Source organism: Melozone crissalis, unplaced genomic scaffold, assembly GCF_028551555.1.
Source record: "Melozone crissalis strain CALT ecotype California unplaced genomic scaffold, PUWL_Pcris_2 ptg000033l_1, whole genome shotgun sequence".
In the NCBI taxonomy this organism is placed as follows: Eukaryota; Metazoa; Chordata; class Aves; order Passeriformes; family Passerellidae; genus Melozone; species Melozone crissalis.
The window spans coordinates 15,762,005-15,774,510 of NW_026535811.1; the positions used below are offsets into that span (position 1 = coordinate 15,762,005).

General features: G+C 41.9%; 1 protein-coding gene across 1 annotated transcript in view; it reads right to left on the reverse strand.

The window, feature by feature from the left end:
- ITPR2 (inositol 1,4,5-trisphosphate receptor type 2) overlaps positions 1-12,506 on the reverse strand; it is a 243,878-nt gene that overhangs the window by 45,362 nt on the left and 186,010 nt on the right. The window contains exon 46 of the mRNA XM_054281843.1: positions 1,055-1,162. Coding sequence (XP_054137818.1) covers positions 1,055-1,162 — 108 coding nt within the window. The remainder of the gene's footprint in view (positions 1-1,054; positions 1,163-12,506) is intronic.

Sequence of the window (12,506 nt, forward strand, 5' to 3'; positions counted from 1 at the left end):
TTGTTTGCATTTCAGCACCTTCCAAGCTACTGGTGAGCGAGCTAGATTTTATTTCATCTCACCACACTGCCATCAAAATTGCTTCCCCATTCTGATCGTTGACTCTGCATTACTAAAATTACAGAAATGGGTAGAAAACCCTTTTAGACTCCTACAACCATGCCTCTGTGCAGCCACTGGTGAAAATAACAAAACACCACTATTTGAATTTCAAAACAAACAAATGAGATACATTAATATAGGGGAGATAATATCTGAAACACCAGACAGGTCTAGGACTGCTTTCCAAGACAAGCAGTTATCTATTTTGTATAGCAGCAATGCTGGGTTGAGTTTCACTTTTCTAGAAGAAGCCATTGGCCACATAAAAGTTGACCATTGTGCTCGTTTAATGCCTAAATTTACAAGCTACCCAGATAAACTGGCTGATAATTGCTAAGAGAGATCTCAGCATCAGCCAAAGTATTAAAATAAAATAAAAGCATTAAGAGAAGCACTGAGATACCCCCTGGACAACCAAGGCCGTGGATCTTCCACCCATCCTGTGGGAGGATACCTCTGTGGACCTCTATCTAAGTCCAACCCATGGCAGGTGTAGAATTTAAAATAGAGAACAGAACTGCTGAACCAGGCCAAGCCTTGGTATTTTAAACAAAAGCCATATTGAATGTCTACACCACTTCAAAACCTCTTTGTACTCCAGCCAGAGTTTTAATCTGACCAGCCAGAATCAGTGGCTTTGAAACTCATGATTATTTACTTGAGTGATATACCGTACAGGACAATTCTTGACTTCATGACACAGCTCCTGTCCACAGTCATTATTTCCCTAACAAAACATGTTTGGTAACACACAGGAAAGCTACTTTGAAATGATGGTTTGGAGCCACTTCTAATACAGGTGTAGTCCTTTATCTTCCACAGCCAAAAGCATATTATTCAACCTTCTCCTCAAAAATAACCCACACCGTTTGGAAGCCTAAAGAGAGGAGATACACCCCACACAAGATGCAGACTTGTCTCACAGTCCATCTTCTGGAGAGCAATCCTTTACCTCTATCTGTGCCGTATGTTTGGCATAAAACCTCAAGGCTTCATCTCCTTCATCTGGATCTGACCCTGGCTTCAGCATCTGTTGCAATGTTTTATTGTGGCAAGCCAACTAGAAAAAGAAGAAAAATCTGATTTATGTCCTGCTATGTTTTCAGCTTTATCATCTCTGCTTAACTAACACAAATCCTCCTTCCCCCCATTCCCATATACTTACGTGCTCAAACCAGTGGGGCTCTTTCCACAGATAACAACAAAAATGTAATTACTCGAGAACAATAGAAATAATTTAGTCTTAAGAAGTCAGCAGAAAGTCCTCAATTGAGATTTATGAAAGGCAGCTTAGTCTGCAGCCTGGATGGTTTTTGGAAGGCTTTTGACAAATGCCAAAAAATTAGACTGAATGCTTCTTTTCACTTGAGTTTAGACATAAAATCTGCATACCTCTGAATACTAAATTACATTTACAATTAATTTTTCTCAGTGACTTCAAATGGCTAAACTAGGTTGTAGGTTGGTATTCCAGGGCTGTAACTATTTCTGAGGGAGCTGGACTGTAGCACCAGGCAAATACATCCTTAACTGTAGAGTTTACATATATAGCAAATAGATACATACACACATACACACAAACATGTATCTTCTATAAACTTTTACAAATTATACACTTCACATGATTGATAAAATACATCTGCAATATGTTGAGTAGTAGATGTTTTAAATGCTATATTGCTGTACAAAGTTTAAAAAGAAAGTTGTTGGCAAATGCATTCATGATGTCCTGTAAATGAGTGAGAAACAAAGACTTAATTATAAGGCATAAGGAAATTACTAAAAATTCAATTTTCCCTACATCATAGCAAGTGGTTTCCATCCAGAATAGCTGAGGCGTTTCACCTGTTTCAAGATGGGAAAAACTGCAGCAGGAAAGAGAGGAAAAGCCACCTCAGAGATGTGATCCAGGGCTGAAGCATCACAGCTGACATTACCACAACAGACCATTAGAAATGAGGCAGGCACACACTCAAAATGACCACAGGAACCGGGGCTTTGAAGTGATGATCACCACAGGTGGGCTGGGACTGTGCTACATGAAATAGCACAGCCTGGTGAGGAATTATAAAATAATTGCACAGCTACAAAAAGCCTGACAGGAATTAAGTCTAAAAGTAACAATGGATCCAAACAGATACTGTAATAATGTAACCAGCACAGGGTCTCTCACATCTGGAATTTGCATGTCTCATTATCTCCCTTTTTTTTTAACAAAAAGGCAGGGGAGAGGTACATATACAATTTAGTCCATTTATTGAAGTTCCCTAGAATCTACTGATCAAAATAAATTTTCTTCTGGATCTCAATACAAACTTATTAAATAAAGATGAATAAAAAATGGAACATGCAAAAGTAAGAGAATACCAGAAAGAGATATTCAGGAAGAATAAATGTGCTTCCAGCAACTTCCTTGGGGACAGAAGTCTGTTTGGTCCTGACAGCACAGCCCGAGCCAATGTGGCACAACATCAGCATTTTATAAAAGTGTCATGAGCAGATATTCAGGGAGACCAGCAAAGAAATGACATGAGGGTTAACTGCAGAGGAATATTCCTTCCATCAGTAGTAGATTTCTGTCCTGAATAGTTAATTTTTCACTCTATCTAGAAAATGTATGGATAGTATCTTTACACACATCAATGTCTTTACCTAAACTTGCACTTATTTTTGAGACTAAAAAGGTTCTTTAAGACTATTTGACAAGTTGTTCCCCCTCACACAAGCCAAATAATCTGATCCAACCAGCAGCTTTTGCAGCATGACCACAACAACTGCTTAGCAAGGCAACTTGAATTCATCTCCTAGAGGTCCATGCATGCCCCTCAAGACATGCTCTAGAATCACGGAGAAAGAAGATGAGCCCTTAGAAACAAGATAGTTACTGCTTAAAAATGCCCTTTCAACAGTGTTATTACTTTTGCCTTCTGCTTTATTGGATGTCCCTCTGCTTCTGTACTTACAAAAGGGCAAGCAAGAGTGCCCAGTTCACCTTCTCTGTATCATTCATCATTCTGTACACTGCTGTCACGTTCTCTTTTATTTGTCTCTTCTTTAAATTAAAACAATCCCTATCCTTCCCATCCCTCCTCAAACAGAAGACTCTCTGTGACTCAATTATTTTCCCTGTCTATCTCCAAGTGCCCTTTACTTTGGCTATATCTCTTCTTTAAGATATGAAGAAGAGCACTGACTAGACAGAATGCAATCACACCGTGCTTGGAGTGATGAATTAGCATAACCAGGAGCAAATATATTCCCCTTTTATTATCTTCTGTAATACAGAGGAACTTTGCCTGTATCTTGACCTTTATTTCTCCAATGTGAACCATTAAGATTTTCAGTTTTCTAACAAATGACAAGTCAAGGACATATGGAGAATTCTTCTTATTAAAACTATGCCAGTTTGGAGTAAGGGACCTGCTACAGATTCAGAATTGGAAATGCCATTTGTAAACCATATAAAAACTCTAGATATTGCTTCCTGATATGCATTGAACTGTCCATAACTTTTACTGTAGAAGTCTCTCTTGATAAGTATCAGTAACAGAAATTCCCTTATTACATGGAGTAGAAGGGAAAACAATGTCAACCTCTCATGCTCTGATGGGACTGGCTAGAACAGAGTGTTCAGAGCCTGCTGGGGATTTGAGATTGAGCCTATTTTGCTATCAAGTTTCACATGAACAGCAGCCATGCTCTTTAAAACAGTGTGTATTTGGTGATCTGCACTGTGCTTTCTGACTGTCCCGTGCTGATGTGTGAACAGAACCTAGCACTGCACAGCTGGGCTTTCCAGCACAGCCACTGGACAAAGTGACCTGAAGAACAAGCCAGGATTTTCTGTGCCAGCCCCTTGACTGCCAGAAAAGACACATCAGAAACAACGAGGGATTTCTGACCAAGCTGGAGGAGCTGCAGCACATTTCAGATGGGGAACCTTCCTAAAGGCACCAGCAATCTTCAGCTGGTAAAGCTGAATCTTCTTCACTCATAACTTCATTTCTCTCAGCTTCCAAATCTCTCAATATCCACTTACCTTCCAGACATTCAGACAGTAAGCTCAGGGCAAAGGGCCCATTAATTTTCTGCTGATATCTCAGTTTCTACACAGGATGGATTCCTCTACATCGACACAACAATAGCTACTGCTAATATTTCTGTATTGCCACAGCCACACTGATGAAAGAACGTTGTGGACAGCAATCTGAGAGAGCTCAGATCCGAAGCAGAGGCCCACAGTATGACACAGAACAGCTTTAGGAGTGCTGTTATTTGGCATCCACGGTGTTTTCTGAAGCTCTGCTCTCATGAACCTTCTTTCGCCCCTTAACGAGCTCAGAGGCCCACGTGGGCCAGGGGGACTGTGTCAACAGATGCCTTGACCAGGGCAGAGCTTTTTGTGAGATCAAAGACACAGCAATGAAAACAACAATGAAGTGACAAACTGTGAACCTCAAATACTGACAGCTTATCCAAGTTTATAATACACCCTAGGTGAGAGTTTGTGCATGGCAGATGAAGGCCATGCAAGCTCTGAGTGATTTTTTTTTTTTCATATTTAACTGCTGTGATGCAGTAAAGTGTTATAGCCAGTGTGCTGCACAAACCTCTTGGGGCAGCTGGAGGACATGGCATGGGATGGACATGGCTGAGCGCAACTACAATGAGAAGAACACTTCCATTTATGTTTGCAAAGCAAAGCTCAAAAATGCACCTCAAAAATACACTGCAAGTGTAACTGATACAAAAAAAAATAACCATCATTAGAGCCTGAATTTGCAAAGAGCCCCAGAAAAATCACCATTGTGGAGAAAACTCCCTCACTCACTCACTCACACATCAGCCATGCCAGTGACAATATTTTAAATGTCAACACTGTATTTTACTGCTCATCAAGGCGTGTAGGGACAAGAAGCAATAGCACATAATGGAACAGTGATTTCCAAAGAGGGGATGTGCAAGGCAATAGCTATATGAATAAAGATCATTTGGCTTTCAGTCAGCTCCCAAGGAAGGACTGCTGTTCATCTTGAAAGATTTTTACTTAAAAAATTTGGAAAACACGGTAATAAAGCATCAGTACAAAATGTGAAAGATTGAGGACAGACCAAGAACGCTGAAGACATTAATAAAGAAACAGTAGAGATAAATGACAGAATTACAAGTAATACTCAGTCTAAACTCCTGACACAACATGACTATAAAATCAGATCTGCTACTCATCTGGGATGCCATATATGATCAGCAGTGTGGAAAACCACAGCAGACCCAGCTTTTGCAATTAATATATGAGTTTCCTGCAGGCCTATAGTTTTGTAGCCAAGATTACCTTGAACAAAAATGAAGTTATTTAAATGCTACTAAAGAAAAGACTGATTTAAAGCTGTGAACACTCATTTCACCAGCCTGTCATTAACTCACTGACGTGGTATAGTAGATTGGTTTGCCAAAATACCAGTGTGTGAATACATGTGTGCATGTGGAAAAATTGCTTGGAAAGAGAAAGTTTTTCTCCTCTTTTCAATATTTCTGTAAAACACAGAGCCCTTCCATATTTTAATAAGGGTGTGTCAGTCCCTGGTTGTAACTTGCAAACTGCAGGGGCCTCTCAAGTTCTCATCAAAGGCATGAGGTCTTACCCAGTACATAGCTGAGGTGGTTGTCAAAATTCCTGCTGATTACACCAGGCTTTGCTGAAGCCCCCAAAAGAACAAGAAATAAAAGAATAAAGTACAAGAAATACAGCTATATATACCAGGTTGGAGACCCCCAAATTCGGAGAGATTTATTTCACTCCCCAGCATTTGAAAACTGCCAAACATGGTAGAGGGGGTGGTAAAGGTAACTTTTTATGACTAGACTTGTATAAAGAGATCTAAGGGAGTGAGGTTTAGTGTCCTGTAAGCAATCAGGCTTTTCAAGGAAGAGTCAGTTCACAGGCTAAGTGTCAAACACGTGATTTCCTAGGAAAGGTTGATGGAATAGTACAAAAAGCACTGGATAACTGGCTGAGAAGCAGAAATAAAGACACAAAGAGCACAAACAGCTCCTGTGCCTTGATACAATTTACATTTATAGTATTACTACTAAGCGTTACAAACATCTAAAAAAAAATAGAAACAAAATTCTTGAAATAATTATTATGCTTGTTGCAATTCTCTCAGTTGTTCTCCCAGCTGCAGGGCAGCAGTGAGGCTGGCATGTGATGGGACACTCCTGGCAGGGAGAGGGCACTGGGTCAGGCAGCACCAGGAGTGTGCTGGGGACTGGGGCTTTTTTGGGAGGGAGCTGGGTGTGGACATGCCTGTAAGCTCTGTCACACTGTACAGAGCCCTCTCTGCCCGTGCCTCACTCCCCCAGGCCGCTGCACAGGCCTGGAAGTGAATGAACAACAGCCCCTGGGGGAAGGGAGGTGAGAGTGTTTGTGCCTGATGTCCAAGGTGTGACATCTGGGAGATGTGCTGCAAATTATCTTCACCCCTACCCTGTCAGTAACCACACACCTGCAGTGTGGGTTGCCAGCCCAAAGGCCAGTGGTCTTTCACCGGGGGAAATTGCGACAAAATGTAACTTGCAGCAACAGCAAAATAATGCTCAGATGAGTCTCACCTTGCTGTGCCAAGAGGCTTGTGCAACTGGGGCTCATTTATAGCCTCAATCTCTTCCTCTTTAGTCCCTTTGGATCCCAGAGCCAGGCAGTGTGAGATCTGGCACTACCAAACCCCCTCACCAGGGATCACCCAGTCAGCTCACCAAACACTTCATTTGCTGCTTAGAGAGCAAGAAAGGATAAAAAATCTGGCTGGGGACTGACAAGAAAACCCCCAAGGACTGAGAAAAAACAGCCAAGAAAAAGTCAAGGGAGTAGCAAACAGGATGGGTGACAGACAGAGGAGCATAGGAGACAGAAAGGGAGCTCATTTTCCTTGGTGTGCCAGGACCTCACCATGTGCCAGCTCCCTGGCCAGGGCAAAGGAGAACATTCCAACTCCACCAGTAAACAAGGAGAGAAAAAAGCAGGGAAGAAGGAAATGTCATCTTAACCATAACTGAGCAGAAATTTTTATTCCAAGTAGCTGTACTAAAAGCAATAACAACTCCTCAGCTCCCCATGTTCCAATCAAAACTGAATGGTGCTTTCTGCAATACACAGGGCAACTTCCTTTCCAGAAGTCATTACAGTTTTATAGAGCGGCACCTTTGCACTCTGCCACAAAGCAATCTGTTAACAAACATTAGGAACAGCAGGGATGGAGCAATGGGAGACTCTCAAATCAAGTATTCATTGATTTCATTTAGACAATTATACCGTGCAGAGCAACCAAAAGGGTTTAGAGTTAATCTTTCCCTGATGGCTTGTGGTACATGAGCAGGTCCCTGGGTGGTCCAGACGCTTTGGATTCTGTTGCTGGGTCTTCCACGGCCTCGTGTAACCTCTGAGGCACCAATTCTCCTCCCCAGCCTCCACATGGGGCACACTACAAATTGTGGCTAATAGTGATCTACCTCACAGGGGAGAAATAAAACACCTCGATATTATCACATAAAAGAAACCACCACAGCTAAGTGAACTCTATCACTATTATGTTTGCAGCCCCCCATAGTAATTTCATTGCTATTTTTGTTGTGGTTTTGCTGTTCTTTTTTATCCTGATGAAAACCAGCAGAAGACAAAACAACTTGTTAATATTTCAATGAACTTTACTTCCATTTGCCTCCTTTTTAACTTCTTTTGCAGGCAAAGCTGAGTTCCAAAAACATGAAGTGCACACATGTGTGGGGAAGTTCAGGTCAGCCAAAATGCGCTGCAACCAAACAAAATTAATTCGAGGTGGGTGGATGTGAAACATCTCCACAGGCTACGTGGAAACTGTCACTGACAGCTGTGCCTGATTGAGTCAAACCAACCCAATGCCTACACATGGATTTTGGTGTACTCTGGCCATACCAGACAGCAGTGGACACAGGATGTGGACAGCAGTATCCAATCCAGAATATTCCACCAGGAGGACACAACTGCACTCAGAGACTGCCTCTTGTGATTACTATAAGCAAAATTTTGCAAATTTGCAAATACAGGATAGAAGGAAATCTGATGATGAAAGTGTCAGACATGATTTAGAGAGGTAACGACAAAGTTCAGTGGAAAAGAAAGAAAAGGAGAGAAGAGTTTCTGCAATCAGTCTTCTTCAGAGCAGAAGGAGAAGATCCCAGCCACATGCTACTCCGTAAAAGGCAGACAAAACCACTGGCACCAATGTTGTATAGGCACAGTCTGGCAAAGGCCCAAACCAGCAGTATATGGATCCCAAATCTGCACAGTGAGAGAACTGGTCACCTCTAAAAGCCACCGATACATTACATACATCCAAAATACACAAATACACCTGAGATAAGAGAGCTGGGAAAGGCACATCCTTTTTAGAACTCTTAAAATCCTTTTGCTCCCAAGTCCTTCATTTTCTAATGTTTCTCTTCTCTGCAGAATGGGACTCTCTGTCAGCTATCCTCTTCTGCCTACTATGTGGCTTCTCTAGAAAAGGCAGGCCAGCACAAACAAAAGGAGGAATTGCTGCTGACTCTTAATTTGGGGGCAATGTGGTGAGGGGAACCACAGCTTCACGTTCTTAGGAATGGACAGAAGGAGATGTTGACTGACACTCAGCATCCCTTCCTCTGGCACCATGAGCAGAAAGTTCCTCATGGGTTGATCCTATCAGAATGGACTCATCCTTTCCTTCAGGATCTACCCACTCTTGTCTTCTCTCTTACATTTTCAGGATAGTGCCATGGTTTCTTTGGCACATTGTGACCCCTTCAGCTGGATGCAGTTCACCAACCCAACATGACATCGTCACCAGCTCTGCCATAGGCAGGTGTGGTTTGGAAGACAGCCCTTGCAAAGGCTGGGATAAACCATCTCCCTGTCTTCAATGAGGCACATTGAAGGGGCTTAACTCCTCAGCTGCAGCCTGTAATCATGGTTTAGACTCTGTGATTCAAGTTACATTGATGTCAAACCAAAAACCCTGCTCTTAGCCAGGCCTGTTCACATCCCACCTTCTCAACACACAGTTCCACAACACTCAGAAAAGCATACCTTGCTCATTCAGAGTCAAAAACATACGAGACTGAAGCAGCAAGCTAACAGCTGAAGCTGAAACCTGTTGAATTCCCAGCAGACATGGATTTCCTACTATCTGCTGGGCCTGGTTGTGCATTGTAGGGTACAAAACAAGGCAGTGTGCAAGTGTGGAGATGGACAGGAACTGAGAGATGACTCCTCTCAAACAGTTACAGTGGTGAGATTTTCCAACATTTTCAACCATGCTGTTGAATCTCTGCCTCCCCCTCCAATCAGCAGAGCAAAACATCCCTAAAAAAATAAAACTAGGAGCATAGGACCAGCAAGAAGAGAATGAAAAATGATGAGTTATTCATTCCAAGTCTGTATTATGGCTATTGTCCTCAGGAGAGCACTTTCACCTGGCACCTATGAAATAAGAGTTCTCGGTAGGAGTAAAAATTTCATCTCTCTCCTTATCAGATATTCACAAATAATGCTGTTTTACCCAACCAGCTTAAATGGTGTTCTGCAGACCCAAAGACAGAAAAAGCTGGAAAGATTTTTCAAATTAAGTTCATTTAGGGTTACCACAGACTATCATTTGTGAAACAAACTCTGAAAATCCTTGCCCATAGAAAAAGGCAGAGAAAAGGCTTCTTTAACCCCAGGTTGATTAGATGCTTATCTGTGTGCAGGTCTGAAGGTGACCATAAGTAACTGATCACCTCACTTTTGGTGTAGAAAAGCATAATCAGCTGTTAAAACTAAATTTCACAGCTGGACACTTTTATTCAGTATCTCATAAAGCTGCCTAAGAGAAAGTGCAAGGTGAACCTCATTTTCACTTTTCTGCCCTGTGTTAAATGAATGAAATACAGAGGATGGCAACAGAGCTCTGCTGATTTGTAGATTACAAATTCAGATCTTGTCTGGAAAACTCTATAGTGACTGAGAGACCTAATTAAATTGTGACATCAGAGGAGATGAGAGTTAAAACGGAGCAACTGTGAGGAACAGACATATTTTGACATTCTGTTTAATGCTCTTTATTTTTGTTAACCTGTAATTACTTCAATGAATACTGAACATAAAAAAGTATGTCTTTGTTAGAAGAGATGCCCCCCTCCCTTGATTTTAATTAAGGTGTAGGATTTCACAATGCAGATATCTGAGGCCTATTAGAACTGCTCTGATACTATTAAGTGAGACCAGATTTCACTTCCATGGTATTTCCAAGGTTACCTCATTTCCCCTCCAACCAAACCCCAGCTTAGGGTAAAATGTTTTAGTTGGGCTGTACTTAGAAGAAAAAGGTGCACCTTGGTTCACTTGAAGGTTACTTCTAATGGAAAAGCTCCAGCTCTGTCTCCAGTGCAAGAACTCAATGCTTTGTGTAGATCAACTTCCTTGATGAGGGGAGTTTGCAGCAATTTGAACAAAATAGCTACATTACATACATTTCTGAGCCAGGGAAATGTGCACACAGCACTCAGGGCTGGCTGAGTCTGCAGCGTGCTTTGAAGGGTGGCTTAGGAAAGATGGCACTTTGTGGTCCCACATGTATTGCCTCTCAACAGCTCCTGGATTGAGTTTACTCAGTTTCCAAGGAAAATTATGCTTAATTCTACATAATGCTTCTCCAAGCAATTTCAATCTAAAAGTTTTAAGTCAAGTCAACCTCCTCGTGACCCCCATATCATAACTCTTAAAGCATGACAAACATGAGCAGGCAGCTCCAGGGTAAGAGTATGGTTTGAGGGCAACAGGGCAAGTTCTCTACCAGTATAAATCAGTATAAATCAATATTGCTTGCCTACTTTGAGTGGAGGCATTCCCACGTAGACCAGCTGTGGACACAGCTAAATGAAGAGCCATTGTACAAGTGGGAAGAGAAGGAACTGCCTCACGGGTGACAGAGAACCAAAGGAGGACTGAAGTCCCCCTGTCCACCCCATGCTGCTTCAGACAGCAATAAAAAGGTAGAGTGGTTATTGCTAGGACAGGACTGCAAACAGAGCCTGAGAGCAGAGAATGTTTTGAACAGTATTTCATTGTCCCACAGCCAATTTCAGAGTAAAACCACAGACTAATGTGAAGATTTCACAATGCAGACATTTGACAAAGAAAGGATATTTCTTCTGGTGTAACGTTTGGGCCCCGACACCAATTCAACAGATTTCCCAATGACAAAAAATCTTGTAAACCACAAAACACAAGAACACAAGGATTACAGAAGTTAAAGACAGAAGAAGAAACCCACAAAGCAGAAATATTAAGGCCACCTGTGCACTAGTGAAATGCACACTTGCCACAGTCAAACAGGATATATTCCTCATTAACATTACATATAATAAATCACATACATATGTAGAATAGACACTTCATCTTATTCTAGAGAAGTGGAACCAGAAAAATTAAAATAAGCTAAAGCTTTTGTGGCCAGTCTATGGTAAAAAGCTCTAGCTTGAATCCTAGCAGCTCTTAGCAGCCCAAGTCAACACAACGCCAGATGGAAAACAGAGGTTCCCATGTAGATCCCTATCAAAGCCAGGACAGGACTCTGAGGTGAATGCTTCCAAGGAGAAGGGGAGAAAAAGAAAACATCAAAGGACAAGTTGCCAAGGTTATAACCTGAGACCTAACATCAGCCAGAGAGGTTTATTTAACCTTTCAGGTGCTCATTAGTGTCAAGCCCTCGTGGCAGCCTCCATGCTGTCTCTCCATCCTGCAGCTGGCTGAACGTGGAGCTATATCCCATCCTAATGAGCCACAAGGAGGGTGATGTGCGTCACTGGCTTCTGCTTCAATCTTGGCAATCTCAGCGCAAAAGCCTTGCAACATCTTCTGATTCTCCTGACATTTAATTAGCTGGTGTCATTTTGATGCCATAGCCTGTCTCATCAGGATGATAACTACAAAACAACATGTGGAGCATAAAAGTTCCATGAAAAGTTTCAGGTCTGGCAGCCAAGCTTACGAGTCCCCTGACAGTCACGGTTCCTGGGACTGGTTCCCATTAGCTCTTTGTTTTGGCACTGCTATCAGCAAGAGCTTTTCTGTTAAGGACAGAGAAACAAAAAAACACCCAAAACCTGCAAAGCTCAGCGTAGCCTTGCAAAAAAATTACATCCTTTAGCTTGAAAAATTGTACCTGTCCTGCAGAAAGAGAGCATCCTCACTGCACAAACTCACACCTATTCATCCTGAAGGACAGGTTTATCCTACAGTATAGAGTCCATCATCTTCTGGCCTCAAAAGGCAGTCCTATTTATTTAATTGTGTACAATGTTTTTCTCTATCTGTCATCTGGTACTTGGGAGGACAATCTCCAACA